At 41.3% G+C, this 19,147-nt stretch overlaps 1 protein-coding gene across 2 annotated transcripts in view; it reads left to right on the forward strand.

Moving 5' to 3' along the window:
• Window positions 1-19,147, forward strand: part of slc7a7 (solute carrier family 7 member 7) — a 31,374-nt gene that overhangs the window by 6,447 nt on the left and 5,780 nt on the right. For both annotated transcript variants that reach the window (XR_012987542.1, XM_076288528.1), the window contains exons 3-4: window positions 14,332-14,457; window positions 16,678-16,822. Coding sequence is in view for 1 of the 2 variants with exons in the window: in XM_076288528.1 (XP_076144643.1) it covers window positions 14,332-14,457; window positions 16,678-16,822 (271 nt within the window). In the remaining variant the exon portion in view is untranslated. The remainder of the gene's footprint in view (window positions 1-14,331; window positions 14,458-16,677; window positions 16,823-19,147) is intronic.

Here is a 19,147-nt window from a genome sequence, read left to right on the forward strand (position 1 = left end):
AAAAATGCAATTTGGCACATAATTTCAACATGTTTAGTTTAGTTTATTAGTTTTGTTCGACAGGGACCATGCATAGAATAGCTTCTATACCATGGTTAGCTAAATAGCTAATTTGCACCTGTAGTCCCTGGGCAGGATGTTCAAGCACAGTAAAAACATAAACAAACACAGACATGAAAAGACAACAAGATAAACATTATGAATAGAAGAAAAACTAAATGAAAAACAAAGATCAATGATCACAAGCTTGATTGTCCTTCAGCCATGTCTTTAAAGACTTTTTAAAACTTTTAAAACTTAAAGAGTCTCTGATATGGAGTGGGATTGAGTTCCAATTTCTAGTTGCTTGATATGAAAATGCTGATTGGCCAAAAGTGGTCTTTTTGAATGTAGTGTAACAGTTTCCTCTCATTGCAGCCCTAGATACCCTAACATTGTCTCTACAGAATGACACACATTGCTTAAGTGGTGGTGGTGCAAGATCATAAGTCAATTTGTACGTCAGAGAACCAAATAAAACTGTCAAATGTTAACAGGCTATGTTTTTTTATAATAGTACAGTGGTGATAATTTCTTGGTTTTTTATCAAGCACTTTCACAGCCTGTTTGTATAGAGAGTACAAGGGTTTCAGAGTGGTCACACCTGCCTGGGACCAGCTTGTAGCACAATAGGACAAATGGCAGAAAATCATTGAGTGCATAAACAGTTTAGCAGCATGTAAGGGTAATTGATGTCTAATATGTCTAAAAGTAATCCAACTCGCTCTAACATTTCTAGATATCTTCTTAATATGCTTTCTGAAATTTAAATTGTAATCAATGATTATGCCCAGGTATTTAAAGTTGTCAACAATTTTGATCACCTCTCCTTTGACCAAATGTCAGGTTGTTGCTGTGCATTTTCCTTTTTAGAGAAATACATAGCAACAGTTTTACTTACATTGAGAGTCAGACAGCTACTAGTTAGCCAATCTGACACTTTATTTAGGACTGCAGTGTGTTTTAAGGCAGCCTGTTCTCTATTTTTGGCATGCATATAGATTGCTGTATCATCCGCATACATTTGGATATTCACATCTGGGCAAATCAGAAGGAGGTCATTAATTTATAAACTAAATAAAATTGGTCCTAAAATTGATCCCTGTGGGACTCCAATGGTACTGTTGGCAAAGGAAGAGCATACATCATTAATTCTGGTGCACTGCTTCCTTGAATCTAAATAAGACTCTATCCATGTCAGAGCTTTAGTGGAAAAATTAAACTTAGATAACTTTGACAACAGAACATTATGATTCACGGTGTCAAAAGCTTTTCTGAAATCAAGGAAAACAGCACCAACAACACCCCCATTATCAAGGCTGGATTTAATTTGCTCAATAAAGTAACAGTTTGCTGTCTCAGTTGAGTGGTTCTTTCTAAAACCAAATTGCATAGGGTGCAGTGGAGAATGGCCCTGATTTAAATGGTCCATCAACGGGTCACACACTATCCTTTCACTCACTTTAGAAATGACAGGGAGTATACTGATAGGTCTGTAGTTGGTAACATCAGTTACATCACCAGCCTTGTAAACAGGAGTTATTGCTGCTGTTTTCCAGGCCATAGGAAAAAAACTATGATTAAAAGACAGGTTGACCAGATGTGTTATTGGAGTGGAGAGGATATATTTATACTTCTTCACAAATGCACAATCACAATCAAAAACATTTTTAGTGAGTTCTTAACTCATTGAATGCTAAGCTGTTTTCGGAAGCTTTGTCCTAGAGTGCCAGCAATCTAGAACATTATTGATGATTTTTGTACAGCCATAGCATATTCTGTGTTATAGCTATGAACACATACAATGGCTCGTTTAAAAGGTGAGACTTTAAGCTCTCACAGGGTGCAAACCGTGTATTTCTACACGCCTCTGTTCCTGAGAAATCCCAAGCTAAACAGTGGCTAGTTTTCATCAAAATCGCTGTTTTTTTTCTAGAAATGGAGATATAACGTCTTTCATGAAATATGAAGTGTTGCCTGTAAACTTTCCGGGAAGTGATCAGCGAGACTGCCACCTAGTGATAGACCCACGAAAATGGCCTGGTTTTGAGCTGCCATGCATGCGTCACTGATTCGACCCAAAGCAGCAACCGAGTTATGATAAAATGTCCAGATTGTACGTTTTCATGAGTTTTCGATCATCATATATTTCATTTCCATTCATCACAGAATTCCCAAAATCACATATAAGGTGTGTTAGAGTGTCTAGATTCGTAATTAAAAAAAAAAAGCTAAAAACTTAATATTACGTTTTTGGCACTCAACGCATGGGAAGGAAAAACTTAATATTACGCTTTTGGCACTCAATGAGTTAAGGTGGCCTATGGTTTTAACTATAGAGGATTCTGTGACCTCAGATATGTTAAAAAGTGGGAGATTGTCATTTGGTGGTGTGATGCACTTCTCTCTGGGTCCAAATCCTTTTGCTAAATCTTGCACAGAATCAATAAAATAAGTATTAAACTCAGAACAGATTTTGACTTTATCTTGTGTTAATGTGCCCTGTACTTGTAGCTCAAGCCTTTTATCTCTGTTACTATTATGATCCTTTTTAAGGACCATATTAATGTTTTTCCAAGTTTGCCTGCTATTTCCCTTGGAGTCCCTTGGAGTCCTTAACATTATGATAATGTTGATAAAAAAATTTGCTTTTGATTTTCTAAGTTCTTTTACAACTTTCAAAATCATTGATAAGCCGTTTTGGTATGATGTTAAAGACCTTTTTACTTTCCTGTTGATACTTAAACCTTTGCTTAGTTAGTTTCCTAGAAATCCGTGTCAAATTGTGATCTGATAGTTCAGTCAGAAAATTAAAAGTTTAAATATTAGATCAATCTGCTTTTGGGACGATGAAGTGATTCTAGTGGGGCCTTGGACTAATTTTGTTAAATCAAATTGGTTTGTAATATCTTTGAGTTTTTCTTCTTTTTGATTTCTCTATCCAGTTTATGTTAAAATCACCAAGTAAAATTAGTTCTTTGTTTCTGTCAAATTCTTTCAAAATATTTCTCAAGTATTCATAAAACTTAGAATTAGATGAAGGTGGTCTGTACAAATAACAGTAAAAGACATGTTGGCAGACCATTCGTACTGCCATACATTCCATATCCATACAGTTCGGATCAACTTCTTTGCAGTTAATGTGGTTTTTGACATACATCAATAGCCCGCCTCCTCTGCCAGTCTTTCTATCTCTTCTAAAAACATTATTACCAGATACAATATATGCTGTGTCAGGTGATGAGTCCGTGAGCCATGATTCGGACAAATAAAGAAAATCTAGATTTGAGTCCATGAGCAGTTTTTCGAGTTGTTCCGTTTTAGAAGCGACACTTCGGATGTTTAAATGCCCCCTGAGTAGTCCCTTGGGCTTTGCGCGCGGGTCCCATAGAACTTTCGCATGGTTGGATGTTTGAAGAAGCAGAAAGTTGTGTTGTTTGTGATTGGGAATTTTACTACACACTGGGAGCACTCCAGTCACATTTGTTAGTGTGACAGGTTTCGAGGAAGATGGATTATTGTCAGTTCGCTGGGGCAAAATCGAAATTAGTCGGATCAACAGTACCTTGTTTGATGGACGCAATAACGCGCCATGGATCACCATTAAAGTGAAAGTTAAGGTAAGAACATATATTACTACTGACATTGGGTGGCGTGTTCCTTTAAGGATATTTCAGCCTCGATGAAAGATCGGCACCTTCAGCTTAATCTCTCAAAAACTGAGTTTTTGGTGTTTCCAGCTATTCCCCAACAGATTAACATCCAGCTTGACTTCACTGACCCCAACTAGATCGGCACGTAACTTGGGCATTGTAATTGATGACCGACTTAACTTCTCTGAGCATGTGGCTTCTATTGCAAAATCATGTCGGTTTATGCTTTACAACATTAGGAAGATCAGACTTTATCTGACACAAGATTCCACACAACTTCTTGTTCAGACCATGGTCATCTCCAAGCTGGACTATTGTAATTCACTATTAGCTGGCTTACCCGTTTGTGTAATAAGATCATTACAGCTGATTCAGAATGCTGGAGCACGCCTGGTCTTCAATCAGCCAAAGAGGACACATGTAACTCCTCTCCTAGTTAATCTCCATTGGCTCCCTATAGTAGCCAGAATTCAATTAAAATCTCTTACTTTGGCCTATAGGACACTGACTGGATCTGCTCCTAGTTATTTTAATTCAATAATCAAGCCTTACATCCCCAACCGCCCACTGCGGTCTTCTGGTGAGCGTCTGTTGTGTCGACCAGTCATGAAAACTGGGTCTAATTCTAGACTCTTTTCCTCAGTGGTTCCATGTTGATGGAATGAGTTGCCCAGTGCTCTCCATTCCTGTAATAGTTTTGGGTCGTTTAAGAGGGGTCTTAAGACATTCCTGTTCAACATGTACTTAGTTCTTTAAGTGCTCCTTATGCGTTATGGTTTGTATAATATTGTTTTATTCCCATTAGGCTGTTGATTAATTTGACATTATTGTTTATTATTGATATTCTCCTTAATGTAGTCTTACAATGTTATTGTTTTTATATTATTGATTGAATGGACACTATTGTTTTATTATTGCCTTTCCCCTTTTTTTCCATTGCTTTTTATTAGGCTATTGATTGAATTGACATTGTTGTTTATTATTGCTATTCTCCTTATTATAGTTTGACCAACATTCTAATCTGTTCCCTGTTTAATTTTAAATATTATATTGTTTTTGTGTGTGTCGCTTTGGACAAAGGTGTCTGCCAAATCCCATAACCATAACCATAAATTAGCTTGTGTCTGAACGAAGCGAAAAACATGTGGAGATTCTGTTCATGTGCATGTTTAACCACAATCAACCTGTTCAACCACGTGGAGATTCTGTTAATGTGCGTCGGTGTCGTTAACACATAACGTCCACATGTTAGCATCATACCTGAATCACCCGAAGGGTCAGACCTCTGTTTGACAATGATCCGCATATACTGCGGAGGACATGTCTGAAAGCGGCTAATAAAAGAGATCCCTGACGTGCGTAGCGTAGCGAGGAGGCGGACGTGAAAGAGGAAGGGAGAGTGGTGTGTCAGAGGTCGGAGACCTTCACGTGCGCTGAGCCCAACAAAAAAGGCTCACTGCCTCATCATGTGATCTCGTGTCTGACACAGCACTAGCGCACAGACACACACACACACACACACTCTGAATTTTGCTGGCTTTCATACACACTCACTCACACTCACATACACACACACACACACACACACACACACACACACAGACTCACATATATACACACACACACACTCATACAAGCACCCAGTGGATGATAGACCATCTTCTGTTCTGAAGAAGCCTGTTCATAAATACACCAAGCTGTGGTCCAGTACTCCAGCAGCAGGCTGTGGTGGTGGTGTTGCAACAACTGATGATTTTATTGTGATCTCTTTGATGATGTGTAGTCTCTCTGTGTGAGTTCAAAGGAAAAGTTATCCCTGGTTGCTGTCAAATTCTCAGAAAGTGGAGTGTGCCTTTTGGGTACAGTCCTATGCAAACAAAGTATACACACACAAACACATATTGTCACTTACCCACTTACACTTAAACACACACACACACACACATTGTCACTCACCCACTTACCCTTAAGAACGCACACACACACATTGTCACTCACCCTCTTACCCTTAAACACACACACACACATACACATATGAACATTGTCACTCACCCACTTAGCCTTAAACACACACACACACACACACACTCTCAGAGAGAGTTAGGGGGGGAGATAACAGATAAGCAGACCTTTGAGGAATGAAAAACATGCTGAGGACAGCAAGGTAAAGTCCTTGCTACATTAAGACTCTGACCCTTGGACTAATCACTAATGCAAAAAGCAGCCCAGGTCTCAACACACACCCTTATACACACTCACATTCACACTCAGAGAGAGAGAGAGAGAGAGAGAGAGAGAGAGAAGCGGACGTTAGAAGCACTTCCTCTATGGTCAGGCCTTCCACCTTGCTGTTGCAATGCTGGAATATGTTTTGTCAGAGACGCAGGTGGACAGAGAACAGGAGAAAAGAGCAGCAGGCCGCTCCAACATGATAGAAAGCCTCAACACATCTCTATAGCCTCAAAACATCTCTATAGGCTCAAAACATCTCTATAGCTTCAAAACATCTCTATAGGCTCATAAGATCTCTATAGCCTCAAAACATCTCTATAGCTTCAAAACATCTCTATAGGCTCATAAGATCTCTATAGCCTCAAAACATCTCTATAGGTTCATAAGATCTCTATAGCCTCAAAACATCTCTATAGGCTCATAAGATCTCTATAGCCTCAAAACATCTCTATAGCTTAAAAACATCTCTATAGGCTCATAAGATCTCTATAGCCTCAAAACATATCTATAGCCTCAAAACATCTGTATATCCTCAAAACATATCTATAGGCTCATAAGATCTCTATAGCTTCAAAACATCTGTATAGCCTCAAAACATCTCTATAGGCTCATAAGATCTCTATAGCTTCAAAACATCTCTATAGGTTCATAAGATCTCTATAGCCTCAAAACATCTCTATAGGTTCATAAGATCTCTATAGCCTCAAAACATCTCTATAGCTTCAAAACATCTCTATAGGCTCATAAGATCTCTATAGCTTCAACACATCTGTATAGGCTCAAAACATCTCTATAGGCTCATAAGATCTCTATAGCTTCAAAACATCTCTATAGGCTCATAAGATCTCTAGCTCAAAACATCTCTATAGGCTCATAAGATCTATATAGTTTCAAAACATCTGTATAGCCTGAAAACATCTCTATAGGCTCATAAGATCTCTATAGTTTCAAAACATCTGTATAGCCTCAAAACATCTCTATAGGCTCATAAGATCTCTATAGCTTCAAAACATCTGTATAGCCTCAAAACATGGCAGTTGCCATTTGCAAGCGATGAGCCAGAATAGACAAAAAGTCTATTTTATGAGTGAAGGTGACGTGACGTTCGTTGCTTGAAAGTTAACTCGAAAACTTTATCCAAGATGGCGGAGCTACCTCAGAAAATAGATAGATGGATTACTTATGGTGTTACAGCAGCTATTAATAATATAAACATATATCACACATACATACAAGTTAAAAAATAAATACAATTGGAAATAGTCTCTGTTGAAGAGGTTGTAAACTGTGCATTGTCTCTCAGCATAAGATTTTCATCTCACGGCACAAAGGGAAGTTATTGTAAATAGTTATGGCAGTGGGCAGGAATGATTTTCTATAACGGTCCTTTTTACAGCGAAGTTGAAGCAACCTCCAGCTGAAAACACTCTGTTGTCTGACCAATAGTTAGTTCAATGGATGTGAGGTGTTGTCCATAATGTTAAGGAGTTTTTGCAACATCCTTCTCTCACCTTCTCTCAACAACCAACTCTAGGGGTTCAAGTGTACTCTTTAACTTTCAATAGAAGGCAGTATTTTTGTACTAACAAGTACCGGTAAGTTCAGGGTTTGTGGCCTTATATTTTGCAATACCTAGTGAGAAATATGAACTATTAAATCTAAAAAGTCAGGTTTTGTAACCAAAAAGTACATCTCAGGTCAATTCCTGGCTGCTCCCATGGTGTCCTTGAGAAACGCGCCATGGCCAGGTTGTCGCGAATGCCTTTATGTAGACAGGGTTTTGGCTACCACTTGGATGAACCACTTGGATGAACTGCCTGTTAAGATCTGGCTAGGGACAACAGATGGAAACTAGCATTTGTAGCTAACTCTGGCTTATTTACAGCAAGTAACTTGTGTGTTGATTAATGAGCATTGTCCCTATCAAATAAAATAAACAAACAAACTTTACCCCGAGTTGCTCTGGGCAGCAGCAGGCCAGGGTCCTTGAGCAAGACACTGAACCCCAATCTGCTCCCAATGTGTTGGTTTGCGCCTTGCATGGGAGCCTCCGTCTTCGGTGTGTGAGTGAGTGAATGGGTGAATGTGAGGTATTACTCTGTAAAGCACCTACAGTGCTCTGAGGCAGGGTTTCCGTTGTCCGGTAATTACCGGACATTGGCCGGAAAAAAAATGAAATGTCCAACAAAATTAAATCTCTCCGGTCAAATTGTCCGATTGAAATTGGCTAATAATCCCGTCCCCTAACGCAATCTGAATTTGAGAATAAGCCTTAATATGTAGGCCTAAGCCTATATTATACATCCTCTGGCTATGTTTTTAAATGAACAGGCTCTACCGTTTGAAAGTTATTAAACAACACGCATAACCTATGCTGCATTTCAAATAGGAAGCGCACGCTTAAAACGTCCATGTTAAACAACGAACAAATGAGAGGCAGTGCAAACATGGCCAGGCCCAGGCAGACTAGCCTTAAACGTTTTTTCAGAGGCCAGACACGATGGATGATAATAAATTGGTAACGTCTGAAGCCTCAGATGTCCGGTCAACTCCACCACCACCAGATAAAAAGCAGAAGTGTCGGGCGTATCTGTCGGAATCAGTGACATTGGAAGTGGAGTTGCGGGGGGTGCGGCCACTCCAAGACACTGTCATTCTCCGTGTACATTGGACATGCAAAGTGTTCTTTACCCAAAGCATACAGTAGGTTTATGCGTTCTCTGTCTATGATCTGCAGGGTTAGGGCCTCCTCGACGAGGCGATTAATGGTCCGCGGATAATTTCTGGCACAATTAAACGATATCATTGAACCGCGGCCGAAAGAAATAGGAAACATTTCTTAATGTATTGTTATCAAATAAAGAGGCATAGCATTAGGGGGTAGTGGTGTGAGCGCTCATTCTTGTGCGCATCTGTGCAAGTTAAACAGTCACCACTGAGATAACGTGGCGGGTAGCAGCAACAAACAACGTAGCCTTTTTAAAACAACGAACGAAGCGGACTCTTGTCCATGAAAAGATACTGGCTAGATCTTGTTAGGCATGTTTAAGTTAGGCTAATGAACATGTTGCATTCTATACAGATTATGTAATTATTTAAGCTACATAGCCTGTCTCCAGTTTTCCTCAGTTTGACTAATTAAGAAGGGATAATAGGATATTTGACCGGCATATCATCAAAATGTCCGGACCATTTTTTTCTAGCGGAAACTCTGCTCTGAGGACTACGTGAAAAGCACTATATGAATGCAGTACATAAATAAAAGCCCTTAAAATAAAAAAAACATGCCCCAGTAAATATCAACACCTGCCAATAATGTCTAAGCATAATAGAAGTTTCTGTTGAGAAATATGAATGCAGTCCATTTACCATTTACCATTGTTTTGGAAGCCCTGATCCCTTGCCACTAGACCACACCCCTACCCACCTCTATAATCATCTCTGCTTCTCTGAGACCAGTGCAGGCTTTCTGAAGGCAGTGGGAGCCATATTTGTTATTTTTGCAGATAGCTTGAGACACTTGATCTCTCCTTACCCCCATCACAGGACTGGGATCCGTTTCAGGAGAGATCACAGCCATCCTGCTATTGACAGAGGGAGGCATGATGCGGTCCTGTGGAGCTGTGGGGCATGATGGGGGCCTGTGGAGCTGTGATGGGGGCTTGTGGAGGTGTGGGGCATGATGGGGGCTTGTGGAGCTGTGATGGGGGCTTGTGGAGGTGTGGGGCATGATGGGGCCTGGAAGCTGTGGGGCATGATGGGGGCTTGTGGAGCTGTGATGGGGGCTTGTGGAGGTGTGGGGCATGATGGGGGCTTGTGGAGGTGTGATGGTTCTGGACTGGTCAACCCTTCCCTGACTGGGAATGTACACTGCAAGCGAGACTCTAGCAAGGTGTTTGGAGTTTTAAGCCCCCAACGTTGTCTTCCAGGCAGCGCTGCATGGAAGACACTAGGGTTAGGCAAGGGTTAGGGTTAAGGTTAAGGTTAGGTGCCTTGAAGTCGACGGTCGCAGCGCTGCCTTGAAGTCGTCGGTGGGGGCTTTAAACACCATCGAGCCCCTAGCAAGAGCGAAACATAAATGAATCAATTAACACTGTGTCTGTCTGTTTGTTTATCCATGAGTTTTTGCAATGAGTACGCTTAACATATGCTCTGAAAATACAAGTGAAGCATAAACATACGCTTTGCTCTACTTTTAACAGCTGTAATACACGCATAAAGGGCTGCGAGTGTAAACTGATGCGCTGATTCTAGTGGAATTCCATCGCCAACAAAAGACGGGCGTCAGACGGACGGCTGAAAAACGTTTCAAAAACGGCTCCAGTGTAAATTCCCAGTGAGATTGGCAGAGTCTCTCCGACTGTACATCCTTGTCTCCTGACCTCCACATCAAGCTCAGGGTGGTCCTGGCAGACACTACATGCCTTATTATTGGAAGAGATCCTTCAGACACCTTATCCTCCCCTACACATTTCACTGGACAGGGATCTGTTACAGGCGAGATCACAACCGTCCTGCTATTGACAGAAGGAGAAGTGATGGAGACCCGTGGAGCAGTGACATTTCTGCGTTGGTCAAACTCAGGGTGGTCTGACTCCTGTTTTCTCAGAAGCAGGCAAACACATACCCGCTAACATGTATAAGGTTGCACAATCTTTCAGACGCCCTTTTTCTCTTACTAACCTGGCATAACCAGGCTTGTTTCACTTTGTGAAGAGAGTCTGGCTGCTCCCAATTGGGAAATGTTTCCAACCCTAGCATCGTAATGAGGGTAGACTTAGCGTTCACTTTGAAATCATTGCTCATCTTCCTGGTATTGAAGAATAAAAGAAAAGACATAAAAGGATGTCAGGATGAGTAGGTCCTGCCTCGTCTGCCACATGCCTCATGTATCATCAGTGGCATGTACACACACAAATCAGGCTGAGTAATTTTCTACGGGTGAAACATTACTTAAAAGATGAAAAGATACTTCCTGGAGGAAATTTGTTTACCTCCGTGCACTTCGACCTACCTCTGTCAGTGCGCTGGGACCTGGTTCAGAAGAGATCAGAAAAAGAAAAAAAGATTAGACGGACGCTAAAGACATGATAAGCTATGGAGGAACAGCAAAAACGTGGCCCCCAAGGTTAAAAACGCGTTCAAGGCTTGGTGTGACTCACAGTGGAGAGGTTATCTAAGTGTGTTAAGTCAGGTTTATTTCAACATGAAGGTGCAGATTAGAACAGTGCATACTGTGGTTTATTTCAACATGAAGTTGAAGGTGCAGATTAGAACAGTGCATACTGTGGTTTATTTCAACATGAAGGTGCAGATTAGAACAGTGCATACTGTGGTTTATTTCAACATGAAGGTGCAGTTAGAACAGTGCATACTGTTTATGGGTTTATGCACTTGAAGAAGCAGAGCGACTGATTGTGGCCCAGAAGAGATAACGTGCTCAGGGAGGCTCAAAGGTGTGTGTGTGTGTGTGTGTGTGTGTGTGTGTGTGTGTGTTTGTGTTTGTGTTTGTGTTTGTGTTTGTGTTTGTGTTTGTGTTTGTGTTTGTGTGTGTGTGCATGCTCACTATCTCGGTGCTCTCATTCCAGAAGCATGTTGATGAGTATTGTATTTTCTGCATCGGTCAGCTAAGTCCAATAATTCTTTGGCCAATGTGTTTTGTAACTGAGTGACACTGTTCTTGAGGGACAGTGCAAGTTCCTGTAGATGTTGTCAGCAGGTATTTCTCTCATCTCTTCCTTTATCCCTGCTGTTATCTGTCAGCTGTTGTTTCCTCCCCTCTGCCACTCTTATCTTCCTCTCTCTGCCACTCATCCCTTCCTCTTCCTCTCTCTCTCACTCTTCTCTTCCTCTCTCACTCTTCTCTTCCTCTCTCACTCTTCTCTTCCCCTCTGCCACTCTTCTCTTCCTCTCTCACTCTTCTCTTCCTCTCTATCACTCTTCTCTTCCTCTCTCTGCCACTCTTCTCTTCCTCTCTCTATCACTCTTCTCTTCCTCTCTCTGCCACTCTTCTCTTCCTCTCTCTATCACTCTTCTCTTCCTCTCTCTATCACTCTTTTCTTCCTCTCTCTCACTCTTCTCTTCCTCTCTCACTCTTCTCTTCCTCTCTCTGTCACTCTTCTCTTCCTCTCTGTCACTCTTCTCTTCCTCTCTCTCACTCTTCTCTTCCTCTCTCACTCTTCTCTTCCTCTCTCTGTCACTCTTCTCTTCCTCTCTCACTCTTCTCTTCCTCTCTCTGTCACTCTTCTCTTCCTCTTCCTCTCTCTGTCACTCGGTTGCTCAATGAAGCTATATTAGCATGGATATTAGCATTAGCATGGAAAATAGGTTCTTTTTTAATTGGACTTATTCATTTGGCTGACGCTTTTTTCCAAAGTGAATTATTACAAGGGCCAGCTTTCCCTGAGCAACTTTATGATAAGCGCTTGGGTTAGGGGCACAAAGGCCACATCGGCACAACAGCCACGAATGGAACTAACAACTTTTTGTGGCTACTGCCAGCCCAGCTCCTTAGCCATTACACAACCTTTCTTACCCTCTCTCTCCCTCTTGTCCCCACCCTCCTTCTCTCTCCCTCTCTTTCCCTCTCTTTCCCCATCATCCCCACTCTCCTTCTCTCTCCCTCTCTTTCTCACTCTCTCCTAACTTGCCCTTTTACATTGTATAAACTGTATGTTGAAAAACTCCCTGTAGCCTCTTTCTTTCTTTCTTTCTTTGTGTCTCTGTCCCTCTCTCTCTCTCTCTCTCTCTCTCTCTCCTCCTCCTCTCACTCTCCCTACCTCCCTTTCTCTCTCTCTCTCTCTCACCCCCCCTCTCTCTGTCTGTCTCAGCTGTTTCCTCCTGCTGAAAACACCCTACTGGAGGCCTGTAGTCAGCAGCTCTGTTCCCCTGAATCGCAGACTTCTTCAAAATACAGACAGGTCACGACACACACACACACACACACACACACACACACACACACACACACACACACACACACACACACACACACACACACACACACACACAGAGCCACACACACACACACACACACACACACACACACACACACACACACACAGAGCCACACACACACACACACACACACACACACACACACACACACATACACACACACACACACACACACACACACACACACACACACACACACACACACACACACACACACACACACACACACACACACACACACACACACAGAGCCACACACACACACACACACACACACACACAGAGCCACACACACACACACACACACACACACACACACATACACACACACACACACACACACACACACACACACACACACACACACACACACACACACACACACACACACACACACACACACACACACAGAGCCACACACACACACACACACACACACACACCTCATGAGGCCCCGTTTTCCTTTTTTTATTGATCAGTGAGGGTTGGATGTTTTTTCAGGAGCATGAGACACAGATGGCAAGAGAGAGAAATAGAGATTGTCTGTCAGAGAGAGAGATAGTGTGTGTGTATCTGTGAGAGAGAGAATGAGAGATAGAGAGTATGTGTGTGTGTGTGTATGAGAGAGAGAGAGAGAGCGAGAGCGAGAGAGAGAGAGAGAGAGATAGTGTGTGTATGAGTGAGAGAGAGAGTGTGTGTGAATGTGTGTGAGTGTGTGTATGAGAAAGAGAGTGTGTGTGGATGTGTGAGGGTGTGTATGAGAGAGAGAGAGTGTGTGTGAATGTGTGAGTGAGTGTGTGTGTATGAGAGAGAGAGTGTGTGTGAATGTGTGAGTGTGTGTATGAGAGAGAGAGTGTGTGTGAGTGTGTGTATGAGAGAGAGAGTGTGTGTGAATGTGTGTTTTAAAAAGAGAGCAGTGGGCATCCAGACCTGAACAGTGGGCGTCCAGACCTGCTGGGATTAACTTAGTGTTTTTCCTCAGGGTACTGATCCTAAAGATGACAGCATCTGCAAGAGCTTGGTGTGTGTGTCTGTCTGTCTATGTGTGTGTGTGTGTGTGTGTGTGTGTGTGTGTGTGTGTGTGTGTGGGGCAGGGGCCTCCAGCTGGATGGCATTATATTGTAAGGGGGAGCAGAATACCTCTGGAAGGCCTCCACCAGCTCAGCTTGGGGCCCCTGTCTGTCTGCTGCCGGCGCTAGTCTGTGATGGGGAACACAAAGGAACCATGGCAGAGCCCTGGTGGAATAGCTCACTTAAGTGTGTCTATGTACGCAGTGTGTGTGTGTATGAGCCTGTTTGTGTTTGCGTGTGTGTGTGTGTGTGTCTGTGTGTGTGTGTGTGTATCCCCTTCCCTCGGTCAAGCTTATGTGAAGGGGACGGCCGTACAGGTGTGTAACTGTGTGTGTGATCTTGATCCTGTTGTGTGTGTGTGTGTCCCTCTCTCCCTCAGGTTTACTGAGTTTTGTGAACTGTGCGTATGTGAAATGGGGAACACGCGTTCAGGACTTCTTCACCTACGCCAAGGTCATTGCCCTCATCGCAGTCATCATCACTGGACTGGTCAAGATATTCCAAGGTATGCTGTACACTTCCTCTGATCCATCTCCCTCTCTGCCTCTTCCCCCCTTTCTCTTTTTCTCTCCCTCACATTATCTGTGTCTCTCCATCATTCCCTCATTCTATCCCCTGTTTTTCTATCCTTCTGTCATGACTGCTGCAATCATAGCATGTTTACGATTCTATTCTATTTAATTGGAGGCTACTCTTCCCCTCTCTATCTCTACCTCTCTCTTCCACTCCTTCTCGCTATCTTTCCTTCACATTATCTCTGCGTGTCTTGATGGTAATTTTGATACCATAGATTTAATAGAGACCCAGTCAGACCAATAGTATGAAAAATCAGGAACAGAGTTTATTTACAATGATGCACATCAAGGGAGAGACAGCATGACTTCACCTAAAGATCCATCAGCTGCTCTAACTAGACAAGGAAATAGTTAGGGTTTAAGTATCCTTCCAGGCTGACGGGAGATGGCGTTGGTCATCCCATCTCACGTGGACTACAGTACACTGAATCAGACTCTGATTAGTGGCAACCTGGCAATCCGGAGCAGTTAGCTACTGACGCAGCCATGCAGAACAGTGAAACACTGCAAAGTCATAATATTCCTGCTTATCTTTAAACACAGTCACACACAGATATACACAGGGACAGTACAGATATCATACAGTCATTACCTAGAATCATACTGTTAGTATCAAAGTGACCCACTAATGAGAAATGCAGAACATTAAACCACATATTTGAATATTGGACATAATGCAGAACATTAAACCACATATTGGAATATTGGACATAATGTTCTATTCCACTTTCTCTCAGTCCCCCTTTTTCAGCCTTTATGGCTGGAACATTTCATTAAATAGTGCCTCTGGGAAAATGTACAAAATATAAATGATTATACACTTGTTTCATTAAAGTTAGTCAGATTCAAATAAGCAGGTACATGACTAGATACATGATTTAACTGATTTCTTCATAAGTCATGAAAAATAGCTACACATGATTGGTGTACAATAAAAACCACAGTAAATCAAAAAGAATATATCTGGTCAATCCCCTTAACTATTCAGAAACTTAGAGGCATCAGGACCTAAATCACATGTATATAAAAAAGAATAAGTTCTGAATCCAATACTCTCAACACTCATCAACACTTGATGAACCACTTAATGCCACTTGTATTGTTATAAACATTTGACAATAACCGCACCATCATCAAACATGTTCTGAATGCCTTTTCTAAAAATCTGATACCTTACTGTGATCACAGAATTCATAGTTTACCCACCTCTTATTTTACCACTACATTCCTGGTCTTGAAATATTCACAGGAATCCATAGGAATTAAATATTCATGTTGTTTTATCCAATATTAGTTGTGCAGATGTATAGTCCATCTTATACACACGCATGAAGCCAACAAAGAAAATGCAAAAATAGAGCCTTTTGTGTAATTTTTCCATTTTGTGTAGTCATTCTATATCAGAACCTGACACACAATCCAAATAAACTACAAGAAACCTCAGAAATGCAGACTTTTATTGTCAGTATGCATTTTGGGTAACCAAAAGTCCTATGAGGAGTTTCCATAAGGCATGCTCATGCGTTTTGTAATACCTTGGCAAATAATGGTCTAAAATACTGATTTTTCATTTTATATTGATCTACTTTTGCACACAGCTTCGGAAGACCTGGTGCAAGGGCTCAATTGTGTTTCTAAAATCATATCAAGTGACCTAGAGGGCTGAAATGTAGTCAGTTCAGAGATGCTTGTTATCTCGCAGAAAGAAAAAACAATATTCTAGGCTCTGTAACCCTGTGCCAGTGCTTCCTAAGAAACTATAGGATTTTAGCTTTCTAAAGATGTCCAGCATTTGATGGTAGGCCAAAAGAACACACTGCCCTCTGAAGTAGGCAGTGCAATGTTGGGGGAGAAAGCCAATAAATGGCAGAACACGTTATGGGAAGATTTAAAAAAGAGAGACTGGCACTCTTGCACTCTGGTAACATTTGTGTGGTCCAAGTGCTGTTGCATAAAAAATGGTTGTCATTCAAAAGACTACTTTTACTTTTATACTTTAAGTAAATATTCAAGCCTGTACTGTGTTACTTTTACTTGAGTAAAGAAGTTAAACCAGTACTTCTACTTTTACCAGAGTATTTTTTTAACACAAGTATTTGTACTTCTACTTGAGTATGGAAAGTGAGTACTTTTGCCATCTCTGGTCTCAGGTCACACTCAGAACTTTGATGACATGTTTGACGGCTCGTCCCAGGACCCAGGGGCCATTGCTCTGGCCCTCTACTCCGCCCTGTTCTCCTACTCCGGCTGGGACACACTCAACTTCGTCACCGAGGAGATCAAGAACCCCGAGAGGTCAGGAGTCTGTCTCACCGTTAGCCTGGACGAGAACATACAGCATTTAACAACAAACATTCAACAAAATCTCTCTCTGTCTGTCTGTTTCATTGTCTCATTTTTGTCTGTCTGTCTCTCGTGTATATATCTGTCTTGTCTGTCTGTCTGTAATATATATATATATATATATATATATATATATATATATACTGTATGTATGTATATATATATATATATCTGTCTGTCTGTCTGTCTATTGTATATGTATATTTGCCTGTCTGTCTGTCTGTCTGTCTATTGTATATATCTGTCTGTCTTTCTATATCAGTCTGTCCATTTATCGGTCAATCACAGAAAAGACCACTGGACAAAGTTACAGTTTTTCTCAGTCGCTTTGGTGCTTTTTATCAGATCAGAATGAAAATTATCATAACTATTTGTTCAACCTCCACAACATTTAGTCATTTGTGCACATCATAGTAGCAATTTCTCCTTCCTCTTAACAAATTGCAAATGCTTTTGAACATGTATCAGTTGCTTTGTCATGTCGTCAAAATGAACTATACTTATGGATGCTGAATAGTCGTTCCCAATAAAACTAATAGTCTTCATTTCATTGCTTGAGTCATTACATACAAAATTGGTGGACTAGTTATCAAATTCTGTCACAATGCTGTAGAATTGCAAAGAGCATATACAGTAAAACTGTGAAACAGTGTATTCAGTTTGTATTCAGTGTCTTGTACTCACTCCCCTAACTACAGCAATTTTAACTTTACTGTAGTTTTCAAATGGCTGTACAAGTACTGTATTTTTCATTTTATATTGATCTACTTTTGCACACAGCTTCGCAAGACCTGGTGCTAGGGCTCAATTGTGTTTCTAAAATCATATCAAGTGACCTAGAGGGATGAAATGTAGTCAGTTCAGAGATGCTTGTTATCTCGCAGAAAGAAAAAAACAATATTCTAGGCTCTGTAACTCTGTGCCAGTGCTTCCTAAGAAACTATAGGATTTTAGCTTTCTAAAGATGTCCAGCATTTGATGGTAGGCCAAAAGAACACACACAATGTTGGGGGAGAAAGCCAATAAATACATAGTATAGTGCTGTCTTGAGCATTTTCAGGTAGTGTCACCGAGTTCTGACCTTTTTTTACATAAACTGTTGTAATGAAAACATGACAAAGCCATTTGACTATCTTGTTCATAAACGATGGTGTCAAGACTTCTCATTTTGATGACACTGGCATAAATACTTGCTTTTGAGGAATGGACTATCCATTTTGAGCAAGTGTCGTGCTTTTGCAGGTTATCCAGTAGGTTTTGCAGTTTGCACTAATTGTTTTGAGAAATGCACTAACTGCTGTGCAAATGTTAATAGTGATGTGAGAAAAGCACCAAAGCGACTGAGAAAAACTGTAACAATACATGTTGAATAGTATATAGCAGGGCTATTCAAATACATTTGCAGGGGGGCCAATCTAGGAAATTCCATAATTTGTGAGGGCCGGACGGACAAATCAGCTAAAGGAAATTAAAATATACCAAGGTACATAATATATTAAATAAAATAAGGTACATTATTCTTTTATTATTAGTTCAACACATTCAACTTGCTCAAAAGAAGTTACCACTCTGTCTATTCTACGTTGTCTCTCCACTGAGCCCTCTTGGTATTGCGCAGAAATAGACGAATGTTTTGTAGTAAAATGTCTCTTCATGTTATATTCTTTGGCCACAGCCACTGATTCGTTGCACAGTAAATACACAGGTCTATCGGTCCCTCGCTTGCTTGCCGTAGTTGGCACAGTAAATAAGTACTTCTCCGTCCATTCACTCTGAAACTTAAGATTTTCTCTGTCAACTTTGCGGTTTGGCTTGGACAACGCCATGTTAGATGCATGTGTCATAGGCAGCGTGAGAACATTGAATCAGCGAGAATGAGTGTTTGTCACCATGGAGACGACCTGATCCGCTCTAGAATCTTTGCCTGTACTCTTGTCTGTGCGCCGTGGCAGATTCGTAGATTTTTTTTTTTTTTTTTTTTTTTTAAATCTGCCGCGGGCCAGAATAAATTTCAATCGGGCCAAATTTGCCCCCGGGCCGCTATTTGAATAGGCTTGGTATATAGCATGTTATAGGAACTTACTTTTCATTTTGGTTGTTGAATTACGTTCTATAATCCTCATGTGAAGTTGTCCACTCTGCTCTACCTTCTGGGTGTGGAACATTGGTGTTGTGCATTGGGTCTCTGCAAGATCACTCCACAGACACTCCACAGACACTCCACAGACACTCCACAGACACTTTGCCTAGATCTAGACCTACACCTAGACCTCTGGC

Source organism: Alosa pseudoharengus, unplaced genomic scaffold (genome assembly GCF_046254945.1).
Source record: "Alosa pseudoharengus isolate Yale_2024_CS ecotype anadromous, Long Island Sound unplaced genomic scaffold, YU_APseudo_1.1 YU_APseudo_1.1_scf_17, whole genome shotgun sequence".
NCBI classification, from domain to species: domain Eukaryota; kingdom Metazoa; phylum Chordata; class Actinopteri; order Clupeiformes; family Clupeidae; genus Alosa; species Alosa pseudoharengus.